The 17,026-nt window shown below is 35.6% G+C and overlaps 1 protein-coding gene across 7 annotated transcripts in view; it reads left to right on the top strand.

Moving 5' to 3' along the window:
• The window catches only part of TTC3 (tetratricopeptide repeat domain 3), a 133,075-nt gene that overhangs the window by 88,308 nt on the left and 27,741 nt on the right, over window positions 1-17,026 (top strand). For all 7 annotated transcript variants that reach the window (XM_084617209.1, XM_084617208.1, XM_084617207.1 and 4 more), the window contains 11 exons: window positions 524-787; window positions 1,581-1,627; window positions 3,944-4,000; window positions 5,578-5,654; window positions 6,079-6,234; window positions 8,079-8,994; window positions 11,071-11,136; window positions 11,949-12,098; window positions 12,455-12,594; window positions 14,285-14,353; window positions 14,925-15,021. In XM_084617209.1, coding sequence (XP_084473335.1) covers window positions 524-787; window positions 1,581-1,627; window positions 3,944-4,000; window positions 5,578-5,654; window positions 6,079-6,234; window positions 8,079-8,994; window positions 11,071-11,136; window positions 11,949-12,098; window positions 12,455-12,594; window positions 14,285-14,353; window positions 14,925-15,021 — 2,039 coding nt within the window. The remainder of the gene's footprint in view (window positions 1-523; window positions 788-1,580; window positions 1,628-3,943; window positions 4,001-5,577; window positions 5,655-6,078; window positions 6,235-8,078; window positions 8,995-11,070; window positions 11,137-11,948; window positions 12,099-12,454; window positions 12,595-14,284; window positions 14,354-14,924; window positions 15,022-17,026) is intronic.

Below are 17,026 nucleotides of genomic sequence, written 5' to 3'. Positions count from 1 at the left end.
CAGTCTATAAAATAGGGATAAATCTAAACATTTTCTACAAAGTAACTATTTATTATCTTGGCCATAGAAATTGGAATGCTAATCTTCTGTTTAGCTGACTACAGTTTGAAGAAGTCAGCTTCTAATCTTTTTGGTAATGTTGTCCTGCTATAGAGCTTTAATTGGTTTATTGTTTGATTAAAATGTAGGGTGTATGTTACAAGTAAAGTGCGGTAAGATATGTAATCAATGCCAAAAACGGGATAAAATCAGTTTTTAAAAATTGGATTCCATTACCTGCACTTCGACAGGCAATTGACACATTTATGAAATTGATAGTAGAGTAAAAAAATTGATTTTTTTGGAACCTGTTCTGATTGTTTGCACATTTCAAGGCTACAGTATATATCTTCAATTTTGGCAACGTTACATCTGGTTTTGGAGGAAACTGTTCTGTAGCAGATGTCAAACACTCAGCCCTAAATTGGAATAACCGAAGTCCTAAATTGAATATATTAACTGATGTTAACTTTTTTCATTTCAGGTTTGGAAGCCACAAAGATCTTTTTCTCTCGTTATGGAGATATTGTTAAAGAGCTTGACCTTAGCTTTATAACCTTTCTATGGAATGAGAAGTATGGCAGTAAATTAGGCAGTGTGTTGACCAGCTTTGAAGATAATGAAATACTTAAGTGTTTCTATGAAGCATCACTGAATGAAACTCGATGTGTAATATGGCTATTAGAGGATAATAGAGAGAAATTTCCATCTCTGCATCAAGCTTTAGATGAATTCTTCGATAAAATGGGTAAATGTATACAGCTTATTTCCTTTATAAGTGCCCTCTTGTGCCTGCCTTTACTCTGCATCTATGTTATTGTGGATTATCCTAGGAAAGTGGTGACACTGTAATTTAAATGTTGCAATCTTGGGATAGTATTAGCCTCTCCGATAAATTGCATATTGGATCTTCTGAGTTCCATATTGAAGACTGAACAGTCTAAAGAGACAGGAGCATGTGAAAAAGAACGCAGCTAGTACAATTCAGAGTTATTTAAATAAAATGAAACTAATAATTAGCATTATTTATATTGTAATGCTGTCCTGTAGTAGCTTCAATTATGAACAGCTATTTTTAAGGGATTACTTTGATTCCCGATGATAAATGTTATTAAAATGTTTGGTTATGCATATGTAAAGATTTTACCCATGTATTTCAAAAATTGGAAATACAAAATGCAGCGTACAGCAGGTTTTACTTTGACTTGTTTAGAACTTAGAATTTTTATCTGCTGCAGTTATCAAGGCTGTGTGAGAATGAGAGATACCATGTTCCACTTTTAGGTCCCAATCCTACAAAGACATATGCAGGGGCTTACCCTTAATTATATATATAGTTACAGTAAAACCAGTGCTTAACTCTAACCATGTGCATGTGTCTTAGCAGGAATGAAATTTTAGAGAATAACTTTTTTTATTCTGGGGGATATTTTAAAGATTAAAAATTTTTATCCCCAAAATCTCATAATTTACAGAATCTAATATTTTGTGTACTATACAGCTTTCTTTTTTTAATTAATTTAATATTTTTCTTTCAATAGATGTTCCTTGCATTATATTAAAGAAGCAGGAAAATGAAGAAATTTCTGTAAGTTTTTTAAATAATTAATTGAAAAATGAATAAATACATGCTCAACAGTAAACCATCACAGTGGACACAAAGTATAATGAAGATGCATGCTCACTTCCTGTTTTTTAAGGGGACTTGCAAAATAGAAAGTGAAAATGGTATACTTCTAGTTTTTGTTTTGTTTTGAAGGCCTGAAAGGTTTGCAAAACAATCTGCAGTTAGAAAAAAGGAGAAGTATTGTGAATATCAAGTCTTCCTTGGTTTTTGAAGCAGCACTCCTTAGAAGACTGGAGAATAAGTATGGGAGCTTTCTCAGCTCTCAATTATGGAGTTGGGGGAGATTTGGAATCTTTGAATAGACAGATTTTCTCCAAGTGTCCATCATGAGATTGAATTAAATAGATATTAACAAAACTGTGAAACAGTCAGGCTAATGATCCTTTTTCTCTTTCATTTGCTCAGGTTTTAGTCTTTTGTCACTGTGATGACATCCTATAGTTCTGCATTCATAAATGATTGAAGCAAGACCCCAATATTTGTAATTTAAAAAACAAGCATAAAAAACCTTTAACAGGAATTGGGGAGACTGGGCTGGCGGGTGGGGGTGGAAGGTGAGTTTAAAGCCTTAACGAAGTGAACAAAGAACTTTTGTTTTTTTTCTTTTCTTCCTTTTTTTTTTTTTTTTTTTTTAAATCTTTCAGCACAGCATTACATTTGCTTGCATTTTGCCAAACAATTTTTCTTCTGTTTTCTCTTTATTGGGGGTGGGGAGGAATCCAGCTATCTATGACTTTGTTTTACAAGGAAAAATGTGACTTGGCAAATGTAATTCTCCCCCCCCCCATTTATTTAGTTTGCTAGAGGGCTTTAGAAACAGTACTTAATACTAATGTGTGGTTTCGATGTGAAAAGTATCACTGTAAAAATAGCATGGTGGTGGTGGGTCAGATAAATTTACCACTTTACGGGTAAAAGACAGTTGTTGGATTTTTGTTTTTGTTTTTGTTTTTTTTCTTTCTAACTGCCAACTTTGAATCCGAAATTGAACTGAGGGTCTTTTTGCATGTGTGTTATTTGTAGTAACATTGACAACAATCAGCATTAACTCTGACCACTTCACGTAGTATACACTTCAAAATAGTAAGTGACAGGGAAAGAACCCAACTTGACTATCAGATCTTAAGTTGAGCTTGCATAATTGCAAAAATTATTTTTTATTAAGAACCTCAGCATATTTGCTCAGGTCATTTGAGACAAACTGAGAACTACACATTGACATTTTTACAGTCACTTCTCAGAGTACAACTATGATTTTAAAAAAATACTTAAAGCCTTCTTTGCTGTCCATCATTCTGAATCATACCTTACTAGTTTGCTACCATACAACTTTAGTAATATCTTTGTACCAAGTGGAATAACAGAATCTGCATTTGTCAATGGTGCTCATGTGTTTGAAGCATTCTGGTTGAAAATGTGTCTATTCTGCTTACTAATTAGTCCACCTATGCACTACAATTGACTTCTGATACACAGAATGGGTGTTTTGACAAGGTTAATTAATGCAATTGTCAATGGAATGTAGAACCATGTGCTATCTTCCAGTTTCAGGGAAATATAAACGTTGTTGTATTAAAATATTTGTGTTTTTGGTGTATTATTTATATACAAAAGTAAGCTAATGACATAAGATCACTACAGTTTGCCACAAATAATTGTTGTCGTTGGAAACTAGACATCAATGTTAAACATAAATTGAGAAGACAAATATCTTATTAGAGAAAAATTGGAGAGGAAATAATCTTTCAGTCAGTTCAGTTCACAGTTCCTGTTAACAATATGTGAAGATAATTCCTAATTCCCTCCTTCGCTTATTACATAGAAGTATGTTTCATGTGAACAAGATGGTCAACAGTTGCCCTCTTTCTTATGCTTATTCCCTACATGAAGTTGTGGTGTTTGTGACATCACAGTGTACGGTTACAGAAGTTGTCACAGAACAGAATCATTGCTTCATGTGGGGAACAAGGAGCAGAAACAGAAAAATTGTCAATTCTCTTTTTAAAACCCATGTTCCCTATAATAAAAGTGGAGAATGAGGAAAACACAGAATTCATGTGAGTGGAACAGTCTAAATACAAGACTTGCCAAATGATTTTTCCATGTGGGTTTCCAGAACTGGGGGGGAGGGGGGGAAAACCACTGCTTGTTATATTCTGTAAATTATTATTCCAAACAATAGGAGAGTTTTAATTGAAGAACTTTGTGTGTCAGTGTAAGAAACACATGGTAACTTCTCCTGAATGAGTAGCTATTGACTTTATATTTCTGTTTTAGACTAATGGTATCAAAGTTAAAAACAAAAATAGGAAGAAGAAGACAAAAGAATCAAGGGTATGTAATAATTGTATTGAATAGAAATAAGCATTTTTTACTAAAAATTGGAATTTGAAGTATTTAAAAATCTAAAACTGGGTATTTTCCAAAAGAGCATGTTGAGAAATATTCTTCAAGTTAAGTTAAAGAGAAGTCCCTAGATAGAAAATGTTACTAAAGTACAGTTAATGTTGTAGGTAGCAATTAAAGTAGTATTCAAAATGTGTAGTAACAGAAAGCAAAAGGCAATATAGACATAGTTTCACAAACAACCATGGTTCTGACCACATCAGCATTTCCAACAATTTCCTTGCAGCGTACTGATCCAAACTTCAATACAGGAGTGTGGGGGGAAGGGGAGGAGGAATTCAGTACCGTAGAGATAGAGAACACAATCTACTGTGATTACTTCAGTGCTGAAATAGACTTTTTGGCTCCAGTTCACACTGGAAATACAGATCAGATTTGGCACAGGAGCTTTTATCAGTCCAACAGCTTCGTGTACCATAATCAACAGAGGTGAATGTGACCGGGACTGTGAGGAAGATCCACATTGTGAGAAGGTGTATCTGTAACAATATTTACATAGGGAAAGTCTTCCTCTTGTTCTTCTGATTGTGTTTATGGGACATGTTAGTAACTGAAAAAGCAGAAAGTAGGCCCTTAAAAGCTCAGAGGGGAAAAAACAAATCCATTACTAGATACCCTGTCAAATATTGGTTAATAGATAACTAAGGAATAATGTCCTGTTTCTGACTTCTGTGCTGTGGAAACTGTTACCTGTCTGTCCTTAGTTCTGCTTTTCAGGGACTGAATTTAGTGAAGATACATTGCTAAGAAGGAGCCTCAAAAAGAATTTTCTTTGTTTTCAGCTGACTTTGAAACTGTAGTAAAATAGAAGTTAAAAATCTTTCACTTATTATTAGTATTAGATAGGGTACTTCTAAAGTTATAGATATGTGAAGTTAATGAAAATTGTTCTTAATGACAAAGCAAAAAAAATGAAACTTAGGAGTGAATGATAAAAGTAGGTAAAATTATTTAACTTAAAAGGTAACAAATGTAAAGGAGCAAGTTAACAGAAAAAGCCTGTTGAGGCACAGAATATAAATCAAATAAATACTTTGGTCCCAACTCTCTAAAATTTGGTCCCAATTTGGTCCCAATTCTCAGTGGGAATTTTCCTAATGCATGAAATTAAGTGCCTAAATATTTGTAGAATAGGGACCATAGATTACATTTGAGAGTAAATGAAAAGATAGAAAAATGTCATAGGATTTAGATGAACAAAGAGTGAAAAGTCATTTGGGGCTGAATGTCCCTTTCCTGCTTTATACAACTAGTTCTGAAGAACAGACGATCATTTAATTCTGGAAGGATTTTTGGGCAGGCTTAATCAGAGTCCTCTAGCTTTTGTTGTAATCACAGTGGTTAAATTTCATAATTCATTATAGGGCATCTGAATACATGTCAAACTAAAACAGGATTTGATACAAATAAGTCACTTACATTCCTGATGGTGGATCACTATCTTGTAGATACTTGAATTTTATATACTGTGGCAAAGTAAAAAATTGTAATTTTTTTTAATTTAGCCTATTTTAGTACTATCTGGCGGGGTTGGTGCAGTAACCCGAGAAGAAGACAGTATATTTCCAGAAGAAAATACCTTGTGAGTACCAGCAAACAGCTTTATTATTGTTTTTGTATAGCACCCCAGAGTGTGCTGTTTTACACAACGAGGAAAAGATACAGTCCCTGCTCGGAAGGATTTATACCATAAACAGATATCAGACCAAAAAATCTATCAAGATGAAAGTTGAGGTTGAGGGTACTTATCAGTAATTTAAGGGTAAAAAAAGTCTTTACAAAAGCTTTGTAGTTAGCCTAAAAAAAAAGAATGCTGACACCAAGAAATTCAGACTCTCAGAGTGTTGCGTAGGGGTACCAAGCCACTCTTAACATTACTATTAAAAAATTTAAAATTAGTTTAATCAAATAATCTTGGGTCCTGTGCATTAGTCAATTGGATGAATCCAATAAATCAAGGTCTGTTTTTTGTTTTGTTTAAATCATAAGATTTCTCTTCCCAACAGAAGTTTTATGAATCCTGGTGAGCCTTTCATAATTCCAGAATATCTTCGTGATCAAGTGGAAGAATTTGAAGCTCTGTATGACAATGTTTCAGACAGTAACAATTATCAGAGACTTTTGGATAATAACCCAGACCCAACATGTGAAAGTTTATATGAGTAGGTGTAAACTTCTCTGTTCAGTCATTTCAAATATTTGTCCTTTTTTTTTAAAGAAAAAAAATTGGGTGAATTTTCCATCTTATATGAAGATAAATTCTGCATCATCCATTTGAGATTTAATCTACAGTATTTTCTGAAGGAAGAAATGCTGAACCGGTAGACATGAATAAAACATCCTAAAATCTAAATTTAGAGTGTAATTGATAATAGCTAATACCTCAGACTTTTGAAGAATACAAATAAATGCTGATGTAAGGGAACAAGAAATTCCATCAAAGGGAAAGCTGGAGGTTGTTCCTGGTAGATTGACAGCCTTGGAGGCAGAATTGATCTGTTTTGCTGATACAGCATCTGTTCTAACATCCTCCTCCTCTCATATGCTTCATCTTTGAGTTAAAACCTCCTCAGACGTTCTTGTTAAACCCTGGATTTGTGCTGGAAATGGCCCACCTTGATTATCATACACATTGTAAGGAGAGTGGTCACTTTAGATAAGCTATTACCAACAGGAGAGTGGGTTTGTGTGGGGGGGGAGGGGGAGAGAAAACCTGGATTTGTGCTGGAAATGGCCCAACTTGATTATCATACATTGTATCATACATCATCATTGTAAGGAGAGTGATCACTTCAGATAAGCTATTACCAGTAGGAGAGTGGGGTGGGGGGAGGTATTTTTTCATGCTTTGTGTGTATAAAAAGATCTTCTACACTTTCCACAGTATGCATCCGATGAAGTGAGCTGTAGCTCACAAAAACTTATGCTCAAATAAATTGGTTAGTCTCTAAGGTGCCACAAGTACTCCTTTTCTTTTTGCGAATACAGAGTAACACGACTGTTACTCTGAAATACATAAAAATTGTGGTGGTATTGGGTTTGATGTGGACATGAGTCTGCTGGGAACTGAACAGAGATGACCAGTTTTATTTCACAGAGGCCACGAGATAGCTGGCAGTTGGTAATACTTGATTTCTATGAACCCTTGGTTAAGACTGAACAAGTGACTTAGAAGTGGAAGATTTTGATACTATTACTAATTTCCTGAGATGTCTGTCTCTGTTGTTGGCACACGAACTTACATTTAAATCTCATTTGCTTTACTATAAAAATGGCAGCTGTGTCATCAAGGAATAATTTACAGGGATTGGAATGGACACACACTTTCCTTATTTAGTATTTCCAGCAGAAATTAAAACTACAGTGAGATTAGTTGACTATGTCTCACACTGATGTTGTCAACTTTTATTGTTTCTCCCTTTCATGTTCACTTGACTTGGCCTCACTTAAAATAGCTATCTTAGTTTCTATTTAATATCACCCCAATGTTTTCTATAGTGACACTTTGTCTAGGTTGTTTGGTTTTATTGTTTCCTATTTATATTTCCAGTGACTTGTTTTTAACATCCATGTACTTCAGCTAACTACATTATGTACTATCTTTTCCTTGCTAATGCTTCAGATAAAGTATATAACACTAGCTTCTCTTTGAGAAATAAAGTGTTAATTGTGAGATTCTGGTTTGCAGCTTATTACAGTAAGTCATCATCTTAGCTCTTGCCTCTGGCCATCTCCTTTTTATATTGGCCTTGTGTTTGGAGAAGTTCATTTGAGTCACAGTTGTAGAAGAGGTATAGAGAGCCAATATCTAGAATTAGTAGGCATTTCTCAATGTGTTTTTTTTTCTGAAAAAAAAATCGATTTCAAAAGTTTCTTAATACATTACTAATACTATTTGTCTTTGTAGAAATTACTGTTAAAACAGTAATGTAAATATCAAGTATGACTTAAAAGTGAAATGAAAAATGTTTGGATTAATGAGTATAACTGTTTGTTTTTTTTCGAGATATTTCTCTCAGATCTTGGAGGAACATGGTCCCATGGAAATTGATGATAAATTGTTAGTTGGAGAATATGAACATTTCCCTGCAGAAGCCCGTAAGATTGTGGAAGATGCAGGTGGTCTGAAACCTTTCCTTCTGGAATCCCTTCATTTTGTTATGATGGATGATCTTATTGGCTTGATGAAGCATGCAGTTCTGCTTAAGGAAAATACGGAGACTGAAGAAGATACTAGAAGTGAAGAGAAAAATCGCATAGCCTGTCAAAATATTCCTGGAAATTCCAAGAGCAAACTACAGTTAAACCCAGCTGCTAAAGAATTCAAACCAGTGTCTTATATTAAACCTTATATGCCAATTTCTACTAATACTACAGTAGAAAACTGTGAAACTCCAGATTATTCAGTCACGGGATATTCTTCACATATTTCTTATATTTCAATGCATTCTCTCCCTAGTCAGAGTATTGATACCATAGAAGGACCACTATCTTTTTCAAATGTATTGCTGCACTCCTCTATTTCTGATAATCATGATATACCTCTGACTAAGGTTTCCTCAGGTTATGAAAATGAAAGAACGTTCTCAATGATTTGTCAAATGCCTCCTATTCCAGATGTTACTGGGCAACCTAGTTATATATATGCTGATTATGAAGCTCCTCTTGATATTGATAAAACAATAATATCAGACAGAGAGTACATATCTGGCAATCATATACCAAGTCAAATACAAACATACCCGGACCCTCAGTATGTATTGGTGAAGTCAGACTACAGCTCTTATGAAGATAATCTTGACCAGGGTATGAGCAGTATTAAGGAAGTTAAATATGATACATCTGCTGTTAAGATGGAATTTGAGAATAAAAATACACCTGTAGTGAAAAGCATTCCACTTACAAGGATGATAGCTATTCAGGTAAGAAATTAAAAGGAAGAGAATCTTTTAAGGATCTTTGACTAGTAATGCATTAAATTTCCTTTCCTGTTCTTACTTGATAAATAGAACACTTAATTCTCTAGGGCTGTCAGTGCAGACACAACCACTTTTTGCAGCTCATTCACATTTGTCCCTTTAATACTTTAAAGGGACATCGAGTTTTTTTTAATGCCTAAAATTTACACTAACGGGGAGGAGTTACACAAGTCAGTACAAAATTTATCTTATAGGTTGGGGAAGGTTCTTGTTCTTTAAGGTTCTTGTTCTTTAACTTGCTTTTTATTTCAGTGGTTGTTTAAATTGATACGTAATAAATGAGACATTAACACAGTGGACTAGTAAATACATAGATATTCTGAAATATTGAATTTACTGTACATTAACGTAAGATGACAATTTAAATGTCTATGTATTTTAAACTATTTTATAAAATACAGCTAAGACTAAATTTGACTTATTGTTTTGGGATCCAGTCCTGCAGATACTAACAAGCATTGTACTTTAAGCTAAGTGTTTGCGGGATTGGCCTCTTTATGGCTCCTCAGCACCACTTCAATAACGTTTTCACAATTATATTTATATCATTTGGTTATGTTAGTGCAAAAAGGCTGATATTTGTATAGGAATGAGAAGGTAGTATACAAATTGTGGGTTTGCCTATTTTTCATAAATAACTTAAATAAAAATGTGCCTTCATCTCTCTTCAAACCAAAGGGAAGAAAATCAGATTGTTCTCCCTGGTTTTTCCATTTGGAAAACAGTTTTCAAATTAACACCTGCATATAATGAAACACTTACAAAAAAGAACCCCTCATGTGCCTAATATTTATATATCTTTTCAGTGGTGCCATATTTAAGTCTTGCAAGATCAGCAGAAGTAAACTTTTAAGACTTTTGGTACAGTGGGAAATGCAACTGCATCATACTTTTAGTAACTATTGTCTCAATATTAGGGATTTCTTAGGGACTCTGAAAGTTAATGGAGATAAAACAAAGAAAAGAAAACCCAAACATTTGTTGCTTCAAATAAGCATTTGAAAAAAAACTTCCAAATAAAATTTGCATGTCGGAAACTACTGCAGGTAGTAGACATCTCACCTGGAAACATGACCTCATTAGTGGAACAGGCAATGTTTGAAGTCCAGTGTCAGATTAATAAAGTACTATTAAAGCAATATAACAATTTTTATAGCTTGCTGATGTTGAATTCCATTATCGCCACTGTCCCTAATGAGGCTAACTTTTTTAGAGCTGTGTGTGCTACAGATTATCAAATGCAAATTTATAATTAAACTGTATTTTCAGGCATTACACATTATTCATGGTAATAATTTGTTTTTTGAACTCTGAGAGTGGTATTTTCAAAGCATTCAGTGTTGGCCTAACTCTGTTCTCATCAAAGTCCATGGTAAAACTCCCTCTGCCTTCAGTAAGAGCTGGAGGCCAGTCATAAACACTTTTGAAAATCCTACCCTGAGCTTTCGGAGAAACTCTGCTTGCTCACTCAAGCTTCTTTTTAAGGAATCTGAGGGAAGGGGTTGCTCTTTAAACATAATATGAATATCTGTCTGTCTGTTGACCTGAGTGGAGAAAGTTCAACCAAATATCATGCATTCACTTACACATGCAGCCATTTTAGGGAACTCATTTACAATATTCACAAAAAGAAAAGGAGTACTTGTGGCACCTTAGAGACTAACCAATTTATTTGAGCATGAGCTTTCGTGAGCTACAGCTCACTTCATCGGATGCATACCATGGAAACTGCAGCAGACATTATGGTTAGTCTCTAAGGTGCCACAAGTACTCCTTTTCTTTTTGCGAATACAGACTAACACGGCTGTTAATCTGAAACCTGTCATTTACAATATTGTTATCCTCAAGATGGTTCCTTCAAGTCTGGTAAATGGGAACTACTCAAGAGCTAAGAGAGGTGTTAATGTGGCTTTAAGTTAGGCCCATCTACACTGCAAAACTTTTAAGGGACTGGTTGCAAGTGTAGATGGGATATAATTTTTTTTTAATTTAAATAACTAGTGGTTTTTTGTATTCTAGGTAAATCAGGAATTAGCAGATAGGGATGCTAATACCATGCCTTTTTATCCATTTGAAACTCAACAAGTAAGTACATGTATTTTTATTTAGCAAATATTTTGAAAGCCTTTGCTAATTAGATAAGGAAGAATTAAGGTTCCAACGAGAAGTGCATAGTGTCATTTAATTTAGTATCTCGCTAATAAAACTCAACAAATTAGTCACTTTAGTAGTAAAACTTAAAAATCTATCATTATAGGATTTTTTTTTGTTTGTGGGACGAGTGCTTAAATCACCGAAACTACTTCCAAACTATTAAAACATTCCGTTTGTATAGATCAAGAGGAGCTTGAGATAAAAAGCATCCCGTAAAAGTTTAGTAGTGAATCTGGCTGAAAATGACAGAGAATTTTAGTGACCTTTGGGGTTTGTTTGGTTTTTTTTTTCCCCCCAGCCATAGTGTTAGGACCTGCTTTTTAGTATGTCATAGTGTCGGATTCATAGAGTTTTAATGAAAAAGAAGTGGCAGTTTTGGAACTCAGGTTCTCTAGTTGCCCAACCATTAGAGTCCGTTTCAGTGGTGAATTTTGTAATTCTTCCTTTCCAACAGTTCTGAGCATTGATTACATCCCTCCATTCTGGGATATAGAAGAATCAAGTTGATAGGATCACATCAAGGGGGGAACAGACCTTCCAAGTGTTCATGCTAGTTCAGTGCTGAATCAGTATTTGTTTCTTGAGTTGAATTCAAAATCTTTTAAACATTTTATCAACAAAGTTCTCTGAGATCTTGGACCATAGTTCACATTAATCTTTTCCTATTAATGTATTGTGGACTCATGTTGTTCTCTAGGATACTGAGTTCTATAACAAAAGTTCTTTCATAACCTAAATTTCAGGGAGATATTTTACGTATGGAAAAAGAGCATCAGGTATTACAAGAGCAACTTAAGGAAGCAAAGGAAAAATATGAACAGTTACAGTGCCGAAGCTCAGACGAGACGAGTGTTTTGGAAGAGCAGTTAAAAAAAAGAGTTGAAGAAAACAAGGTAAAATTTTTACGCATACCCCAATGTAGGGTAACAGATATAGAGCAATTGGAATTATTTAAAAAACCCTCTTCGTTTTAGACAGCTTATTGATCAATAATGCACTTGAGATGTAAGTGGTAATCATCACAATAAAGCTTAGCTTTAACAACAGAATGCGTTTTTCACTTGTTCTGAGTAGCCCTGTTTATTTTCATCTGAATGTGAATCAAACACTGGCTGGAACACGTGTTCTAATCAGCATGCATTTGCTAGGAGGTGTATAAATCCAAAAAAACCCCCACAACTTACTCTAGTAATTTTTAAAAGAAATGTCTTTAAGAAGCTACATTTTCTTAAATATTTTCTGCCTCTAGATTACACAAAGAGAGCTGGATTGGTTTCACCAAGATTTAGAAATGGAAGTTAAGAAATGGCAACAAGAAAAAAAAGAAAACCAAGAGAAATTAAAAGCAACAAAGAATACATCCAAAAAACTTGCAGATACCAATGAGATGTAAGGGACCCTTTTAAAAACTGATGCACATTGCTTTTTGTTTGCATGATTTTAGAAATGGGAACAGCAATATAAGTACTTGAAATATTAGTTGGCTAGAAATAAACCTTAGATATTGATTCTGTATATTACAACTGAATGGCAGAATAATTTATATTATTGTTCTGACGATAAAAATCTACAAAATTGGTGATGGTTGGTAGCTGGGTAACAGGTATGAAGTGAGAATACATGCGACCAGACTTGTTTTCTTAGGGTGTGACACCTTAAAAATCACATACCTTATTCTGTGATTAGCCCTACTGAAAATGATAGGTCTGCGTGCAGAATAATTTACATAACCAGGTTACAGAATACCTTGTTTCCCATCTCAGACTACCATCTTCAGTATTGTGTTTTCCCTTTGCACTTCCTTGAGCACCCCCTAATTTTCCACTGCTTTTGAACTTTTCTTCTCTTCCCTCACCATCACTGATTCCATATTGTATTCCCTCAACTCCTATGCTCCTCCTCCATTCCCACTACACAGTCATCCCAGCCAGATCCCAGCTGTAGCTCACACTTCAGATTCACTTTCTGTGTTCATTCTGCCATGCAACAGAACATTTCTGGGGCAATCCAAAGACAACATTGATTTCCTCCTGCTTTGATTCTGCCATTTCTTGATATAGTTACACCTGACTTCATGCTATCGTTGCATCCAAGTAGCATGTAGTTTTGATATTCGATTCAGAAGTAGTGATTTTGCAGTTCAGTGTGAAACTACAAGTGTTTCCTTATGCCTACTGTGTTTTTATCCTGTCCTATAAAACAGAAGCCTGAAAGGAATCTCTATGGAACTGGGATCCTTATTATTAAGGGTGCACATCCCTTACATGGGCTCCTATCATCCCCATGCTGTGAGGTTTCTTGGCAAAAGGGCTCTCTGGCTGTGGATGAGAGGGCATTAACTAAATCAACTCCTCTCCACCCACCCAACTCAGTGAGCACTGGCAATAGTAGCAAATAAGAAATTTTCAAACTAGTGATGTATTGGATGAGTTGTTGAGGGTTGGTTGTGGTTTTATAATAATTCATTGTGCTTTCCAACAATCATCTTAACACTTCATAAATACTGACTAAGTCATCTGGTTTTTAGACGTCTTTCAGGTAGGTGTTGGATCACTGAACTTGCGTTAAGGTAGATGCATATCTGCTTAAACATGCTTGCTTTTTTTTTTTTTTTGTAGGTAAACACATTCAGTATTGCTTTCTTCTAACTTGCAAAACATATACTGAAACTGGTTTAGTGATATATCCCTGATTGGCTTTGACATCTTCCTGTAATTTTATTGTTCTCTATTTACATAGACCACCAACCTCAGGAGACTTTGAACCTTGGATGTTTTGCAGTGTTTTCTTTTTGCATATTTATCGATTAATTTTGTCTTATTTTGTCTTGCTAGATGGGTTGGGTCACATCTTGAAATAATCTTAAATAACATTCAAATTACAAATTCACAGTGCTGATATAGCAGAAAGCAAATTTGTGGACTTAAGAGATTAAATCCTAAATGAACTACCTACAAAACTATAAATCAAATGCATAGACTTATTTGTCAACTAAGGTTATAGAAGATTGTATTGTGGTTGCTGAGTAAACATTTTTCAAGCCAGACTTAATAGATTTCCTTTTTTATGATGCACGTAGATACTTGAGGAACATTGATGAGAAGGACAAGCAATATACAGTGTATTTGGATAAATTCCTGGAGATCAGGTAATTTTTTTTTTTTTAAGTGCTGCTGTGGTACAGCAGGGGGAGCTCACATACTGGTTCTAGTTATAGCAATCCTGTAGCCTTGCTCTCAGGGCTTGTCTACACTGGCAATTTACAGCCCTGCAACAACTTTAGGGGGTGTGAGAAAACAGCCCCCGAGCGCAGCAAGTTTCAGCGCTATAAAGCGCCAGTGTAGACAGTGCACGAGCGCTGGGACCTATGCCCCTCGTTGAGGTGGTTTTTTTAGCGCACTGGGAGAGCTTTAGAATTGCCAGTGTAGACTAGCCCTTAGTTTTTTAGTCTACAAGTGGTAGGTTTAGAATTATTCATATAGAATTATCATTCAAGTGTATCTGCCCCACCGTATTTAAGATGAGTTAGCACTGTCCTATAATTAGTCGAATATCCATGTCTACATGTACTGTACATAATGTTAGCAGTGATGTATATTTTTATAGAAGAGGAAACAAATGTCTGTTGTAGAGTTTTTGGAATATAGTTCAAATGTAGATGGCATCCCAGTATTCTTTTTGACATCTTCATTTTTATTTTATTTTATTTTACTTCACAGTAATAAATTTGCCAATGAAAAAGTACAACTGGAGGAGCTAAATAAAAAGAGCAAAGATAATTACCAGGAGTGTATTAAAAGAGCTGTTGCAGCAGAGGTAAAATGTGCTACACTAGAACCTTGCTCCTTTGCATTTCACCAATCCCCACAAAAAAGGTTGATCTGCCCACTTTTCAGCATAGTTTTAATAGAGAGATCTGGTGAGGTCTCATCTTAATGATGACTTCGTCACTGTTACAAAATCACCCACACAACATTTAATAGTATGCTTAGAAGTATTAACATAAATAATTAAAACTATACTTGCTCAATCAGCAAAGTATGTTTTGTGATGCGCTATCCTGGATATTTTTGTTCACTTCGTTGCTAATTCACCAAGGGTCTCTGAGACACTGCAACTTAGCAAGGTTCTATTGTATTTGTTCTGTGTATATATTTTTAGAAGAGGTTGGATGTTTGGGTCAATGTGATATATTGCCAGAAAAAATTTAAAAAGTTAAGTCTCCTATTAAAAGGTAATTGCAATTAAAGAATGTTTTATCCCTTTGACATGCACATAGTTTCCATTAGTGGGAATTACTCACAAAAAAGAATTTATCCTTTTTATTATTAAAAAATTACTGATCTTGAATAGGAATATCGGCACATCTATTTCTAGTAGAATTAGAATGCACAGATCCCTTTGAAAAGGAGTACTTGTGGCACCTTAGAGACTAACCAATTTATTAGAGCATAAGCTTTCGTGAGCTACAGCTCACTTCATCAGATGCATATCGTGGAAACTGCAGCAGACTTTATATATACACAGAGAATATGAACCAATACCTCCTCCCACCCCACTGTCCTGCTGGTAATAGCTTATCTAAAGTGATCATCAGGTGGGCCATTTCCAGCACAAATCCAGGTTTTCTCACCCTCCACCCCCCCACACAAATTCACTCTCCTGCTGGTGATAGCCCATCCAAAGTGACAACTCTTTACACAATGTGCATGACAATCAAGTTGGGCTATTTCCTGCACAAATCCAGGTTTTCTCACATTCCCCCCACCCCCATACACACACAAACTCACTCTCCTGCTGGTAATAGCTCATCCAAACTGACCACTCTTCAAGTTTAAATCCAAGTTAAACCAGAACATCTGGGGGGGGGGGGGTAGGAAACAACAAGAGGAAACAGGCTACCTTGCATAATGACTTAGCCACTCCAAGTCTCTATTTAAGCCTAAATTAATAGTATCCAATTTGCAAATGAATTCCAATTCAGCAGTTTCTCGCTGGAGTCTGGATTTGAAGTTTTTTTGTTTTAAGATAGCGACCTTCATGTCTGTGATTGCGTGACCAGAGAGATTGAAGTGTTCTCCGACTGGTTTATGAATGTTATAATTCTTGACATCTGATTTGTGTCCATTTATTCTTTTACGTAGAGACTGTCCAGTTTGACCAATGTACATGGCAGAGGGGCATTGCTGGCACATGATGGCATATATCACATTGGTGGATGTGCAGGTGAACGAGCCTCTGATAGTGTGGCTGATGTTATTAGGCCCTGTGATGGTGTCCCCTGAATAGATATGTGGGCACAATTGGCAACGGGCTTTGTGGCAAGGATAAGTTCCTGGGTTAGTGGTTCTGTTGTGTGGTATGTGGTTGTTGGTGAGTATTTGCTTCAGGTTGCGGGGCTGTCTGTAGGCAAGGACTGGCCTGTCTCCCAAGATTTGTGAGAGTGTTGGGTCATCCTTTAGGATAGGTTGTAGATCCTTAATAATGCGTTGGAGGGGTTTTAGTTGGGGGCTGAAGGTGACGGCTAGTGGCGTTCTGTTATTTTCTTTGTTAGGCCTGTCCTGTAGTAGGTAACTTCTGGGAACTCTTCTGGCTCTATCAATCTGTTTCTTTACTTCTGCAGGTGGGTGTTGTAGTTGTAAGAAAGCTTGACAGAGATCTTGTAGGTGTTTGTCTCTGTCTGAGGGGTTGGAGCAAATGCGGTTGTATCGCAGAGCTTGGCTGTAGACGATGGATCGTGTGGTGCGGTCAGGGTGAAAGCTGGAGGCATGCAGGTAGGAATAGCGGTCAGTAGGTTTCCGGTATAGGGTGGTGTTTATGT

This window comes from Lepidochelys olivacea (genome assembly GCF_965140295.1).
Source record: "Lepidochelys olivacea isolate rLepOli2 genome assembly, chromosome: 1".
NCBI classification, from domain to species: domain Eukaryota; kingdom Metazoa; phylum Chordata; order Testudines; family Cheloniidae; genus Lepidochelys; species Lepidochelys olivacea.
The sequence above is the reverse complement of the archived record's forward strand: the minus strand, read 5'-3'. Positions and strand labels throughout refer to the sequence as shown.